The sequence below is a fragment of the Amia ocellicauda genome, chromosome 19, assembly GCF_036373705.1.
Source record: "Amia ocellicauda isolate fAmiCal2 chromosome 19, fAmiCal2.hap1, whole genome shotgun sequence".
NCBI lineage: Eukaryota > Metazoa > Chordata > Actinopteri > Amiiformes > Amiidae > Amia > Amia ocellicauda.
Window position 1 is genome coordinate 14255986 of NC_089868.1, and position 15941 is coordinate 14271926.

The 15941-nt window shown below is 39.1% G+C and overlaps 1 protein-coding gene across 1 annotated transcript; it reads left to right on the top strand.

Annotated features, from left to right (window-relative positions):
- The first annotated feature begins 201 nt into the window (after positions 1–201).
- On the top strand, positions 202–15650 carry rgsl1 (regulator of G protein signaling like 1). Its single transcript, XM_066692685.1, is given in 18 exon segments — positions 202–558; positions 738–812; positions 1263–1424; positions 1795–2569; positions 3134–3341; positions 3840–3946; positions 6354–6582; positions 6878–6916; positions 6919–7108; positions 7791–8013; positions 8230–8381; positions 8383–8406; positions 8715–8858; positions 9169–9347; positions 10021–10098; positions 11046–11121; positions 11509–11565; positions 12085–15650. Coding segments are annotated over 15 exon segments (2478 nt in total). The 5' UTR covers positions 202–558; positions 738–812; positions 1263–1424; positions 1795–1849; the 3' UTR covers positions 12137–15650.
- The last annotated feature ends 291 nt before the right edge of the window (positions 15651–15941 follow it).

Below are 15941 nucleotides of genomic sequence, written 5' to 3' on the forward strand. Positions count from 1 at the left end.
CCATTTGCTAAATAAAAAAACAAAATATTGACACATAAGACAGAGAAACAGTAAGGCAGTAGGACGGTACCTTTTAAGATGACCCGTTTAATCCGCAGTCACTTCTGAAACGTATCCGCAGAGTCAAGTACCAGACGCGGTAATGGAGGCCATCATCTCCAGATCATCTTATAGGTCTCCCTGCTAATGTCGTGATAACATTTGAAGCTACAGTCTATATGGGCGTGTTTAATTATATTTGTATTTAAATTAGTATTTATTAGAATGGTTGCTTGGTTGACGCGCAGGTAAATATTTACGACATGTTAGGAGTCAATCAAAATAGGAAAGAAACCATTAACATGTCAGCGGTGCATGACTTCATCTAATTCAGCCTGCTTGTTTCTGTGATTAACATATAGGCTTATGTCCTACATAGTATTAGTTGTCTTCTAAAATAGTTGTTTAAAAATATGACGATGGATAGCTTGTGCTTCACATGTGTTTTCAGCCCTTGGGGAAGACATTTTGAAAGATGAAGTGTTTGCGGATTTCTTCAACACGTTTCTGAATTTACTCGTGAGTTTCTTGGTCACAGATGTGTTTGTTTTGGCACAATAAAGCTGCAGGCTGTGTCTTCTCTCAGATATCACTGTATATACTCAAAAGTATTAGGAAATGGCACGTTTTTTCTGTTTACTGAACATTTTTATATAATTGAACAATTGTGCCATGTGAATTTCATTTTTCCCCCTTAGGTTTTTGGGCAAACTCCACTGTTTGTTCTGGGAGAAAACAAGTGGTTTCTATGCCCTGGAATCCCTCCTAACCAGGTATTAACAAATCACGATGAACTTAAACTGTTATCAATATGTTGTACATTTTTCTCATTACGTTCACCTGCAAAATATGTCCAACACAAAGAGAACAATCATCACCAGCCATGTGGCAGTTTTAGGACCTACTGCATATGTTTTTACTTCTCATATGAAGTACATGCACACCTTGCAGACAGTCATATATCTTACAGAGTACATATTCACAACGCAAACTAAATACCTACATTACCTCAGTCTGGTAATTTCACAATGTAACACAGAAAATGGGTATTACAATGGTTTTATAATCAAATCAAAGGTGCAGGTAGCATTGTAGGAACAAAATGCTGTTTATATTTCTAAGCATAACAGAAAGTGGAAGTGGAAATGGTTACTCCTTACTTTCATTAATAATTTTACCAACTGAAAGGTACAAAGTAAATGTTTGTGTGTGTGGGTGTGAAGGAGAGAAGCTGTTAGCATTCTGGGTGAGGGTGGAAAGGTTTCTGCAGCTTGACGAGACGGATGTGGCTCAGAGACGGCGATACCTGGCCCTTCTGGTGGCGCTGAAGGCGGTGCACTTTTGCGAGAGCTCCACCGTCACAAGCACCTGTCAGGTCACTCCAGGTTAGCAGGAACAAGAAATACGGCCCTCTGACCTTTCGTTCTGCTGGTGATTTGTTGTATTACTGGACTTACACAGCTAGTACTCTTCCAGCAGCACTGCTTATCAAATGGAGAGAAAAAATACTATTTTTTTAACATATTATGTGGCTAAATTTAAGACTTGATTTAGTAATACACTTTTATCAGTGTTTTCTCATTTGTTATTATTAGTATTTATGGGGGAATAATTCAAAAGTCTGTAGACTCCCCTAAAATGTTGTTTTGTATAAACTGGAACACATTACATATGTTTCATCATGATTACAGAGAAGTTTGAAATGTGCTATTACTTGATATCTCTCTCTCAGCTCCACACACCCGTGTTTTTCAGACACTCTGCTGGGGATTTTGTCTGGTGATAAGCCTGGCAGTGCGAGGCGAGACAGATGAAGGGTCAGGCCTTGTGGAGGCTCCAATATTACTGGCTACCCCAATATCTCACTCACTGCAGGCTGTCCTTGGAGAAAGTGGAGGAATGCAGCAGTATAGTGCAGGAATACAAGGACAGGTCTTCCATGAGGACTCAGTCTGAGGAACCCATGGACCCTGGCTTCACATGGAGCCAGGTGGCACTAGAGCAGAATGGGGGAGTAACTGGCGATTACTCCTCCAGACACACCAAGAAACACCTCTGGGAAGCCGATGACCCTGGGAAACCTGAAACATATGCATCCTCTGTAGACACTGATTCACCACTCCTCAGCCTAGAAACACCAGTTTGCCAATTGCCTGCCTATGTGACTTTACCCTTGGTTCCTGAAAGCCACCGTGGCTATGAATACCTGCACTCTGCTCTCACTGCAGACTGCTTGGCAGGAGGCCCATTTGAGACCTATCTGAGGACCAAGAACCACACTTGTAAGCTGCATTGCTTGGGCCTCTGGCATGAGATGGACACTTTTTCAAACCTCCTGTTCAAACTGCAGGATGGCTCAGCCCATACGCTCAGACACATCGTAGCAGAGAGGATTGTGGGAATGTACCTGAGGGAGGACTCGGAAAAGCATGTCTGCTTGAAGAACGACACCACTAGACATCTGCAGAAACTTTTGCCAGCTGGAGAAGTAGCTCCTTGGATCCATGTGGCTAAGAGTGAGCTCTGCATGGTATGTGAAATGCTCACACTTTTGTAATACTTGTGTACTGAAACAAAGCTTTTTCTCGGTTTGATCAATTATTATTTAAAGCACCGATAAATATGTCTCCTTCTGACAGATGATTTGCTCCATGTATGATGCCTTCCTGGATTAAGAAAATGAGCAGTTCCTCACTATTATGGTAAGTGTTTGTCAGTGAAACCAATTGGCAGCTATATAGCAAAATATGTTCAGTATTAAAGCAGATGGTTTTTGGTGATTCCCTGAATTTTGTACAAGTACAGAATCTGGAAAGCATCAGCAAGTTATTATGTGTACTGCTTCTGCTTTTTTTTTAACTGATTACTTCCTGCATGAACCAAACCAAATAGTTTAAAAAGCTTTTATTTTGATCCACACCAATGTTAATAAAGGTATGTAGGAACAAAAATATAAATGTTCATATTGCTGATGTTCTGCAGTTTTCAGTTAAATTGGAAAGAACCCCAAATTGAGTGATTTAGAGCTATAAATGACCAGACTGCTCCTATAATCTTGCACTTGCTCAGTTTCTTACTTGTGATTTTGCTTCAGTGTAACAGAACTGTAAAGGAGGGGAAGCCCGAGCTCAGGCCGACACTGCCCCCTGGCGGACTGAACTCAGCAGCACAGCAGGTGAGGAAGACGAGTGATTCCCTGGCGCTGTGCCTGGCCTGCTCCCTCTTTGGAGACCCGGACAGCCTCTCTGAGGACACCTGGGCCTTAATGGCACTAGAAGATGTTAGGCAGTACAGAAAGACCAGTAAGAACTGCCTCCAGGATTATTTCATTTTAAAGCGAAGCCAAACCTGCCCAAATGCTCAAGTATTAATGGATATTATCACAGGATGAACATTTGTTTTTCATTCAAATGGCTGTTGGCCAGTCTCCTGGTGTACTCATGGATGGAGTTCAACTCTGTGTATAATACTCAGAAACAGTCCACTGCTTCCTTTTTTCATGTCAGCCTAAACTGTAAATTGTCTTTTCTCATCAAATATATACAGGTTTTTGTGCTGGGTCAGCAATAGGTCTTTCGTGTGCTTATATTTTTCATTTTATAGACCTGTAAAGTATCCCCAAATAAGGCAAATGGGAAGATTTGTTTTCCTTAGGCAGAACACTTTAATTAATTATGCAGCTGGTTTTAAGGTGATTGTAATTTGGTGAACACATGGAAAAAGTGTAGATATTATAGATGAGATGATGATCTTCTTCCTGTTACTTTAGCATTTCTTAATCCCTTTCTTCTTTCTATCAGATCTTCTGCACATGCCATTTGAGATGCTGGCTCTGAAGTACCCACAGTTAGCCGTCAAGGAGCTCAGTAAAAAGTACAGGATTTACTACAGGGAAAACCCCTCCCCGGTATGATATATTTAGTGTGGATTGGAAAAGCTCATATGCTTGTTAGACCAGTCCAAAAGCACTACAAACTATGTGTAGAATATTTATGTCACAAGGGCGCTGGGACCAGTTTTGTTATCGTTTATAGACCAGCGATTTAACCTGTGCCTTTTGATCTGCTTGTTCTCTTTTGCTGGTGAACAGGCAAGTGGCTTGGCCTTGAATTACTTTAAATATTGCAGAACCTTTACAATCTTCATTACTTTAAAGCAAGACCAAATGCCTAAATGCTTAAAGCTATTTCATTGTGGTAATATATTGAAATATTAATATTGAACTAATATACTAGTTAAAATGAAAACCAAAAAAAAACATGAACTGTAACTATGTAAAACCATGATATTGAAAAAGGCTTAGAACAAGTTTACAGAAGCCTGGCGTTTAAAAAAAAAAAAAAAGCCAGTGAAGAATCCAAAAACAACAAGAAAATATTTCATGGTGGTGAGCACCCTCATGTGGCTGTAAAACCTTATTACTGTTTTGAGAATTTCCCTCCTCTTGTTGGGTAGTTTGTAGGTTATGAAGGTGTTTTTAAGATTTCTTCTGAGTCTTGGACATTTGTATTTATTTGTATCTGTATTTTACTTCTGTGATCTAATAGAGGGATTATCTCTTATTGTGTATACTATGCAGTATACTAATTGAACAGACTCTATTCTACTCAAGCTGACTCTGGGCAGATACTGTGGGGTGGGAGAGACCCCATGTCTTTGTCTGCTTTTCAAACCCTCAGCACTGATGCCTCTCCATGCACTCCTCCTCCTCCTCCTTCATCTCAGCTGAGTTCTCTTTGTGTTGTGTTATTATGCACCATAATAACGTGCTGTCTTTTTTTGTATTTTGTTTTCTAGCAGGAGTAAAATCTAAGCAACCAATAGCAACTACTCTTTTAAGGGAAGTTAACCTTACATCGATGGAAATAGTATTGTCCAGAGGCCATCTGTAAGACCCAGGTAGAAAATGCTCTATGCACAGGGATTTACTGAAATTAACAAAAACAAGACCAGAAACCTTTTCCACCTCACTCTTATTTCTTTAGTCTCTGTCAATCTTCCCGCAAGCTTCCATGACCTTTATGACAGAAATAGAGCTGTCAGCTTATCTAAACTTTGCAGCTTTTAAGCTTAAGTAATGGAAATTCACATTCAGCATTTGTGTCTTTCAATTGTCATTGTGACCAATCTTGTGTTCTGTTTTCTGCATGGATGAGAGATTAATGAGTCAGAAAGATAGCTCTCTCAGAAACCCATTTCCTATAGCGCCACTGTGGAGTCGCCGAATGCAAAGCCTCCAAAGACATGTTTGAACAGGTGTCTTTCAATTACTTTACATTTCTGAAAGATTATTCAAGGTGAAGGGAGACAATATTGACTGCTAGCTTGTTGTAGCCTCTTCAGCAATCAACTGAAGCAGTGAACAATTCTCCCAAAGTCATTATTTCAAATAGATGAGCTCGCTACACACTTCAGAGTGGCTCTTTAGCACAATGCTGGTCAGCCGATGAAGAGAAGACACTTGTTTGTCTCTGGGAAATAACCCCCTTCCACGTGGCTTTTTACCAAGAACAACAAAATCTGCCTTTTTAATAATTTAAGTAATAATAATCCTAATTCATTGCATCCAATACATCAAATCAAGTTGTAGTGGTTTCAGTAAATCTCGGGATGCACCGATGAAGAAGTTACAAGTTTATTATACAAAACATAAATACAGGTTAACCCGGAGCTCTTCTCTCACATGAAGTGAAGAAAAGAACTAGCGATGAGAGTTGGAAGCTGAAGCCTTTTTGTATCTTGTGATGAACAATAGGTTACAATTGTTTCTGTTGGAAGTGGTCTCATTAAAATCCAGTTGTACAGGTTTTCAGTTTAGCACATGCATAATAATGCAGTCATTGATTAAGTCTCCAAGAGATTGAAATACAAAAGACTGGTTGGTTAGTTAAAGTGCCCTCTCAGGCAGCAGTTGGCCAACTATTCATAAGATAATGGCTGAATACATGTCAAGAAACGATGAGCCTTAAGGTGGAGACAGGGTAACATGCTTTTTGTAGATTTCTGTGGCATTTGGCATTTGGTACGAAACTATAGATGAAAATGATTTAACAAACTTGATTAAAGTAGCCCCCAAAAAGGGGTAAATACAAACAAATGATTGCTTCATAGACAAAACTGAAACAGTTAATACTATAACAACATGAAACAATTAATAATATACAAATAATATACAGAGCATAATAAAAGTAAATTGTCCCACTACAAAGTTAATGAAACATTCAAAGCAACAGACAGATAATCATAGCACTGAAGCCGTTGTGTACTGGTTGGTCCTACTCATGTACATGCTTGGTGTAATCAGTCAGATGTAGTCCAGTGCGTGCTTTATCTGTTTTGGATGGTGTTACAGGTCTCTGGCAGAGGTGTTGAGAAACTCATTGAACCTGGGCTTCTTTAAGCTCTTCCTGAAGACCAACAATGCCCACGGGGGCCTGCTGTTCTTTCAGGCAGTGGAGAAGCTGCGCAATGTGGAGTCCACAGTCCTGACGGTCAAAATCGCCAACATCGTAGACAGGTTCTTCAGCAGACAACATGACGCTGGTACTGGCCTGGCCATCTCTTTAAGATTGTACACTTTAAACAAGAACTCAAGATCGATTTTTCAGGCTTCATCCATAACTATGCGTTTTTAAATCTGCAGATCGAGAGATGATAAACAAGGTGTCACAGGCTGTGTATAATGTCCCGTGTTCATGAATGTGCACCATATCAATACTTACTGTATCTAAAATCTTGCTTTGGGCAATTATAAAAAATACACATAAGGTAGCAGAGAAACCGATCAAATTGAAACATGTTCTCTTCTGTTTTAAAACTTCAAATCTCCTTTCCCTAGAGGCGCATCTCTAGTGCAACGCCTCCATTATATCTCGGATCGCCAAATGAGATGCGTGTCTCTGGACGTGCTCTTTAAAGCCCAGGATCTGGTCTTGAAATCTCTGGATGCCAGATGGTATGTTCCTCTGTCTGTGAGGGGTGGACAGACTTCTGAAGTCCAGAGTGGGGAGATGCTAAACAGGTTTTCTATTTTTGTCAGAACAAAAATGAACCAAATTCAAATACATTAAAACAAGTCTTTGCAATCTGTTTGGTCAGTGTATTAACCAGCCTGGTAATGTTTCACAAGGAAAATGTACTAGATCTTTTGTTCTGGGGTATCAGGAATAGTTCAGATGTGTAGATTGTGCTTTTCCATTTGTAAGAAATTATTTTGAAAAGACGAATGGTGTTATTATGAGTTTTAAATTGTTATCAGTTTTGAAATAAAATAGTCTGCTAATAACGACGTGCCATTTGTCATGAATTTAATGCCTGTTTCGTTCTTATTTTGAGTGCACAGCTCAAAACCATCTTATCTGTAGAGTAGTAAAGTGTTCAGTAAGGTAGAAACTGGTCTCGCATTCATGATCCTACCAATGCAGGTTCAGACAATACCAAGAAACATTCCCTCACTGCCTGACACAGATTCGGACACCTGCGTCCGAGCTAGAGTGCTGGACAACAAGCTGGTAAGAAACCAGGCCGTGTTTGTCCGACTTAAGTCGATCATTTCGCTAGATGTGTTTACAAACTGCAGGATTGCCTCCTAATTGTGGCTGCAGAAACGGCATTTCATTATTGTCTTTCCTCTGATGTAAATTGAAGCCTCTCGAAATCTTTATATTATGCTGAATGGATTTTTGTTAAGTCGTTTGAGATGTTTTCATCCTAGCATGTAATTGAAAATGCATGACTGCAGGGTGAGTCAGCTGTAATGATCCCTCAACTTTTTCCCTTTCTGTAAGTGACCTCTCTCCCTCTCTCTCTCCCTTTTTAAAGAGACATGTCTTGGGTGTCTTGAGCAGGTACATTAAAAGTGTCTGCAAATTTCGCAATGCGAAGAAGGATATGGATACCAGGATTGAATTTGAACAGTACCTTAGAAATGATTTCCAAGACTTTTCAGAAGAAAGTATGTACAAAGCACAGCATTTCAAATGATGGTCTATACAAAATTAAGCTTTTAATTGTTAGCATTACGAATTGGAAGTCGTACGACTAATTCTGTGGCAAACTCCCCAACCTTCTTACAGTATTGTACACTGACAGATTAATTTATCACGAAGCCAAGTCCAACAGGCTCTCAGGTGTCAATATAGCAGAGGGACCAGCCACGACTTCTAGGCCATCATCTGTAGAACTTCGTAGGGAGAAAAGCCTTTTTACAAGGCAGTGTTTAAGGCTGCTGTGTTTTTCCCAGCTGGCACAGAGTTAAATCCCAGCTCTTCCAGTGAGAATATGGTGGAGGGGCACTTGACACCATTGAGGAAACGTATTGTCAACAACAAATTAATCACAGTGGTCTTTTTACCTGGAAACGGAGAGGTGAGATAGGGACAATTTATAAACTACAGTCAAACCTTCAACTAAACTTTTTTAGGAATGTTGTCAGTTTTTCTGTTCCATTCACATTGTATTTCTTGACATTGCTTTTGTCTGCCCAAGACACAAAACTCGATCATTACTTCACTCTAAATCCATTTGGTTCTTTCATTTCTAATGCAGCAAGTATGCTTTCTTATTCCAACCTCACATAGAATAAATTGCATCTGTGCAACTGGATATTTCCGAGTCCTGCCCACCCACAACTCTGCTGTGACTAGCGGGTCTCTCAGCGCTGTACTCTGCGGTAGGTTCCGGGCCCTGGCAGACGGGGGCGCCATGATGGCTTCGGCGGGGATGTACGGGGAGGACAACTAGATTATGCTGCACAGCAAGGCGGACGTTATCATCAGACTGTTCCTGAAGTCGGATATCCCGCCCAAACTGAGAGTACAGTAGCTATAGTTATCTCATTCTTGTTACTGTAATAGAATCGTCTTTCTGGAAACGGACACAAAGCAAACTTGATTTTATACTTACAGGTCAGTTTTCAGTGTTCTTGAGCAGTAAACAAAAGCCTTCTCTTGAAATGAGTCCTTTGTCTGTTTCTGTCTGGCCCTGCTGCTGTTTGCAGATTAGCATTGCTGTGATCCAGAGAGAAGCTATCCTGTAGTTATTATAAACTCAGAAAAAAATGTATTATGAAGAATTTTGTACAAATATTGCTGATACCTTCAATGGGGATTGTTTTTGCATGTGTGCCAGGTGTTTTCTTTCCCCTTCTGGTATCTTTATTTTCATCTTTGCAGATTCTGTAGTCGAAAGGTTTTTCGGAGAGGTGAAAGATGTGAAGAAGAAGGACAAAGATGTAATCCCCAACTACCTGCATCCCACACTGCAGAAGGACTGGTTCCAGAAAATCAAGACCATCGTGTCTGTCACCGGTGAATGAATTGCGTAATACTAGTCTGGCTTTCACAGAAAAGGCTGTTTTCCAAAGCGCTATCACAAAGACCTGTCTAAAGACGTGCCATTGGAGCTGCCAGTCATGTTGTTTTAATATGGTGTTGCCACGCAGCTTTCACAGTTTCCCTTTGAAGTTAATGAATAGTTATTTCTCTTTCCACCCACTCCATTTCCTTCCATTTGTGGCCTATATAGTGCTGGGGTGCCAGTTCAAAAGTTAGGTTTCTGAAGTGATAAATTAATTGTTAAATCAGCTGGAGGTTTAGGTTTCGTATTGCCCTCTTCATCAAAGTAGAGGTTCACAACTGAAGCGCACTGCTCATTTTAAAACTTACTACATGCTTTAGCTTCTGAACTGTTGCTAGTCGGTCTTAAAATCCAAAGAAGTGCCTATGGTCTTGTCCCAAGTGGTGTATCTGAAATATTTAATCTTATGTTTGCCTGAAGGCCTGTAGTAGTTTTTGGTTGGGTATCGGTTGTCACTGGAACTAAAACATTCAAACTTGGCAGCTAGAAGGAGTATGTGAATGCAGTGGTGCGTTATTTGATCCGCTCTCTCCATGTCTGCTGGCTGTTTATAATGTTGTCAAAACGCATGCTCTTAAACAAACGCAGTGTCTTCAAATCTGTTCTCATTGTTTCTGCTCTCAGATGAACTCACCACGCTCAGGTTTAATCTGCAGCATGGGCTTCAGCTGATTGTACCTCATTCGAGACTCCATATGAAAGGTAATCATTTTCATGGGCTCTTTCGCAGAGTATTGATCATGTTTGGGAAAGCTGCTAATTTGCATAATTGCAGTATACATTGCGAGTCGTCACTGACATGTATTTCCCTACTACGACTTGTCTTCACTGTCTTGACAGTGTTTATAGTATGGAAACGATAATACAGATGGTGGATTCGTCTGCCACATTCGAGCTCCCTGCTACGTCCTCAAAATCACAACCACCGGGAACATATCTGTACTTCTTAACTAATCTACATAAACAAGCTACACCTGGTGTTTCACTTGAGTGCACAAGACACGTTTGATTAGATCCAAGTCCTAGAAACAATCTAGCATCTGTGTCAGTCCTGTTCAAGTCAAGAAAAAGGGGACGAAGGAGGAAAATGTAAAAGCGTGACACATCAGCTGATGAAAGGAATCATATTGCGCTAGATACTGATTTATACTGTCATGAAATGGCCTGGGTATTTTTTTTAATATTTATCTTTCCATATTGTTTAAAAGGGTCCCAATAATTTCTTCATTACCTCTAAGTGTGTGTGTGCGTCTTGACATTAGCAGTGTCATATCCATCGTATCTATTTATATTAGGATAGTGAAGGTATTTCTTTAGTTGATAGGATTTTTCATGTAAAACTTCCCGAGGTGAAAATGATTTTAATAAGATGGATGAAAGACGTTGAACAGAGTAAATAGATACATTGACAGTAAAGAGGACTGAGATTTCATCCCTAAGGACTCTTAATATTCTGCTCTGTCTCATTAGTAAACAGTTTCAGTGTTGTCTTCTGCAGGTGAGAGGGAATGCAGCTCAAGGCTTGCTTTGCATTTGAACAATTACATTTCTTTTTTGCTCTTCCAAAAACTTGAAAAACTTTTGTCTGGCTCTGTTCTTGATTTGGGTTTCTGGTCAGCACTCCTGTCAGACCGTGCTCTTCCTTGCAGTGTGCCCCGGTGTCGTCGTCCCTGTAAAGAACCCTGATCGCCGTGACTCCACGCCCTCAGCGACCCAGTCTCAGGAGTACGTCTGCACTTCATTGTCTAATTACCCTCGGTTGCATTGCTTCGGTTAAAATGAAATGAAGCTTCTTACCCAGGAACGCCATTCTTGTAGAGCTCTGCATGAAAAGTGAAAGCAATAATACATTATTCCTACCCCCATTGGGTTGTGTTGTGTAGGATTTTCCTTTGCTGTTACTACTTGGGCTTGCTTAGCTGACAAGCAGTAATTGACTAAAGTAAAACCTGTGTGAAGGCTAATTACAGGGGAAGCAAATTACAAGAGTGCAGAGCTGTGAAACATTATGCTTTCTTGTTTCACGTCTTTAAAAAGTGCAATAGACATAAAGCATTATAAAAACGATTGAAGTTGCCACTATGCTAACTACTCCTTATTTTATTTCAATAGACGTGTTGTACCTCCAGTCCAGAGTACGCACAGGGAGGCCTCTACATCCACACGGAGGTAAGACTCAAGAGAACTCCTCTACAGCCTCTCATTTGCTGTTGCCTTTGTTTATTTTGTTTACACTGGTTGTTCGGTGCCACCCTAATAAACGGTGTTTAAAGGGAAAAGAATTTATGATCTTAATCAAAGTGAAACGTGGCAGTAATACATGCAGAGTAATTGCACTGGGGGGTAAAAAAACAGAAACACAGTTAATGTATACAGCAGAATGCTATATTCACCAGGGAAGGTTTTTGTGTCATAGCCCATCTGTCACCAGATCCCAGAACTAGTTATAAATGTTGCAGTATACTGACAAAAGGAAGTTTTTATTTTAAATTTAATTTCTGGTAGAACATTATACTCAATATTTCCTCTTTAGACAATGCAATCTTTTTTTGTCTGACTTGTTCAAAACTATGAACGTTGTTCCAGTTACACCTGACACGCGTTGTTCCATGGTTACATGAGATGTATCCTTTCCTTTTGAAGAATTATTGAGAATCCTTATCGAGTAATGCCCTCTGTTTTTTACAGTGACCACCTTCACCCAGAAGGCTTAGCGGCCGCGATTGAGGACTCAGCCTGACCAGGAGCAGGTTTGATGCTTTCTGAGCAGAAGAAAAATACATATCAGTCCCAAGTCCACGTTATTGTTTATTTGTTTTTATGACTGATCGAGACATTGGCCCACTGGGATTTCAAACATGTCTTGCCTTCATTAGAACCGTGGGCTTTGATTTAAGAGGACTTACTCATTCATTGTGTGAATTTCACTTCTCAAACTCTTAGAGTATCCTTTAGAATCCTTTTCTTGAGGGCGATTGCACCTGTATGCGTGGGACGTTTGATAGCTTCGGCATATCAAATTCTGGTTGGGAATTACTTGAATTATTTGAGGTGTTTAAAAATTCTTACTTTTATAACACTCAACAGAATTCGACACAAAGGGGTCATAATAATGTTTTATATTGTAAACATCTTTACAGTGCTCTTGTGACACTCTTTCCTGTTCACCTTACACCCGCAGGGCCAGTTTAGCACTTTTTATTCATTAATTAGCCTAATTAATTTATGTATTTATGTATCGACAATGCAAAGAGATACTACATGGTTGAAACTCTTCAATAGTGTGTTTAATTTGTATTTCATAAGAAAATTCACATAGTGTGTTTATAGTCATACATTTAGCATTTTGAATAACTGTAGCTGTTGCTTGCTTGGTTTGTTTCACTGTGTTCAGTGGCCTCTGTTGGAGCTCTTTTACTGGAGGCTGCAAGCAATTAAATACCTTTTATATACGTGAGTGGCTAAATTCATGTTTTTTTTTCCCTTTTTAACGATAATTGCTGAAGTTCTAAAGCTGTGTACTGTATATAAAGGAATACACGCAGGATAATTCCATAATTAATTATGTTTCCATAAAAAGATTTGGTTTTCACAATATATGTAGTGTTGAATTAGTATTCTGAACAATGTTTTACATATCAGAAAATTAATCTACATGGCAATTTGAAATAACTGCAGTTTCTAACATTAAATAATTAGGACAGGCCAGCTGAGAATCATCTTGTATGCAGTTCAGCTCATTGTAAAATTACCCCTTTGTTAACAATATAGGAAGGTAATTAAAAAGAGATTGAGAGTGTTTCTATTCTCTAGGAAACTGTTACCATTGATTTTCTTTTTTAAATCCTGTGCTAACGAAAGTTAATTTACAGCTAAAAAGCTTAATGTGTTCTGCATTGTGGGAGTGAGTGAATTATGGATCTGTCTTCTAATCTGAAAGAAAAAAAATACAATTGGTGATATTACAAAAGTGCATTATTAATGCCTTATGACAGAAATACTGTTTATATGAGTAATTGTTAAAACTGAAGTGAAGATCAGTATATCTGATACCATGTTACAGTTATTAAATATGATAGTCAATTTAGAGTAAAACTGTATTTTTCATGCTGCCTAAAGTCCTATTTTAATATGAGACTGGAAGTTTGTCTCATTAGTCTTTCATTTCATACATAGACAGGGTTTTAGTGTCATCTGATGCATAATATTCTGGGACATTTGTAACAAGAAAAAGAAGCAATTGCATAGACAAAATAACTTCTATTCATAAATAAAAACTTGTCTATGCTTAGAGCCATGTTCACATTAATTTTGAAGGATTTTGTTTTTACCCTGCTCACAGCATTAACCCATTCATGTTCACTTACGGTAGACATGGGTGACCAAATAGCTACAGATTCCGGGAGCTGACCCCTCACTGAAAAAGATAACTTTCATTGTTCTTCTTCAACAATAATTCCAGTTTACCAAAAATGAGACTCAAGTGCCCACTTAGGCAAATATAAGGGTTACAAATAATTGAAATGCCAGTTTCTTTCATAATTCAAAAGCATGGTACAAATCTATCAGAATGCACCTTGTAAAGGCCAACATTTTGGAGATGTGTCTTTAGTGATCTTGAAGTGATGGGCAACACTTCAAAATGATTAAGACCCTTATAGGCTGGATGGATAGAATGGATATTACTGAAGAGCTCTGTGAATTGTCAAAGCAATTTTGGATTAACAATATAGTCTGAATCGGGAAGGAATATTGCAAACGTAAGAATGATACTGATATTACTCTAAATACATGTAGGTGCTTCTTATAAAATCTCTGAGATCAGTGTTATTTGTAATATCCACAACTCTCTGTGTAAACAAGTGCCCCTTATTTGCAGTCATAGATATGCTCATTCTTTATTTTCATCTCCATCTCTATTTTTCATGCCTAACCTGAGATACTTGTTTGGTCTGACGTTGAGAAGTTTGAATCTTCACAGACTTATAACTTGTAAATCTCACGGGAGATGCGTGTTGCTTTGCAGCTTACAGGTTCTTTGGCTTCCAGTTTTATTATGAAGCAGATTAGCAAGGTGTAATTTTGATTGATCATTTACAAATGTTACCAAAAAATGTGTATTTATCATTAAATGATATCAGTGTAATTGAGTGCAAAACAAAAATCTGAAATGTGTGTTAAACACACAGTATTTTGACCTGGCTGTGTTACAATAAGTTTGCAGATTGATTCTCAAAGCCTAGTGCCTCTCTGTTTACAACACTGAGACAGATGAACTGCCAGAGAAGATAATCTAATGAAACACAGAAATGCTGCTTTTAAACCATGTTTGGAAAATGAAGAGAAGCAGGCAGTGGAAAGAATGACAGTGTTGTTGGTTATACCCCTACACCTCTGCTTTCTTCACTAAATGTCAAAAGCCATCCTCATTGTGGGAGGGGTGCCATATATCGTGGTCTGTGGTTTAATTCCCTAAACAGGCTTTTATAATTAAACAAACAGGGGTGTGACAAATAGTGGCAGAATTCCCATGTGAAACAAAGTTCATTAATATTTACAGTCTCTGTGGGTTTGCAGCGTCTCTTTTATCACACACTCCTTGTGTGCCAACACTCTTAAATCTGACAAGCCTGTTGCCACTGGAGAGCCAGTTGATATGTGAAAGATGGTAATAAAAGAGTCATTTTGGCACTATGCTGCTGGTTTCTCCATGAGCCTGTACATTTGGCTCTGGAGTCAACGTTGTGATGAGTTAAACAGTGCTGTTAGACGGCACACCACACCAGTCTGCATGCCAGCAATCAACATTTGCTTTTGAGTATCACACTATCACAACAAGGAAGACGTCCAGATACATTTTTATAAAACCATCATCAGAAGCAGAAGCTCATGACCTAGAGATCTCTTTTCTGGGTCCCTCGGGTGTTCGATCTTGTCACTGTAATAAGTATGGTTCATATATTCAAAGATCTGGTTCCATTTACAAGTCTGAGAGTTTGTATAGTGAGAAAATGACCGCTCTAACAAACACATACATATATATACTCACATTGAAGGTGAGGTGTTGACAACAATACAAAGTCTTTCAAAATGATAAAGACAATTCAATCATTTTCCCAATTTTAATTTGTGTGATATATTAAAATACATTAGTTTGATTAAATAAATAACATCATGCCGCCTTAAGTCAGTGAGACATGAATTAATAAGCAAGTTCCAAGTTCACTATGTCAGTCCACTGAAAGGCAAAATACCTGAATGCGAAGCTGGCTGAGAAGGGATGCCTTGACTAGATTATGTTCCTTTAAAAGATTGACAGTCTTTGGTATTAATAGTAGAGAAGTTGGAGTAGCGTGTATTAAAGGACATGCGCTGAGAGCTCCCATTGTCCCACATACAGGCCTGCGAATCGAGCAGCATCACATGGGAAGAGTCTGTTTCGTGGTCATCTGTCACTTCCTGTGTGGATGAAATATGTTTGCAGCAGACAAGGACACAATGGTCATTAAAGGGATAACTTCAGTTGCACCATAAAGATGTCGGAC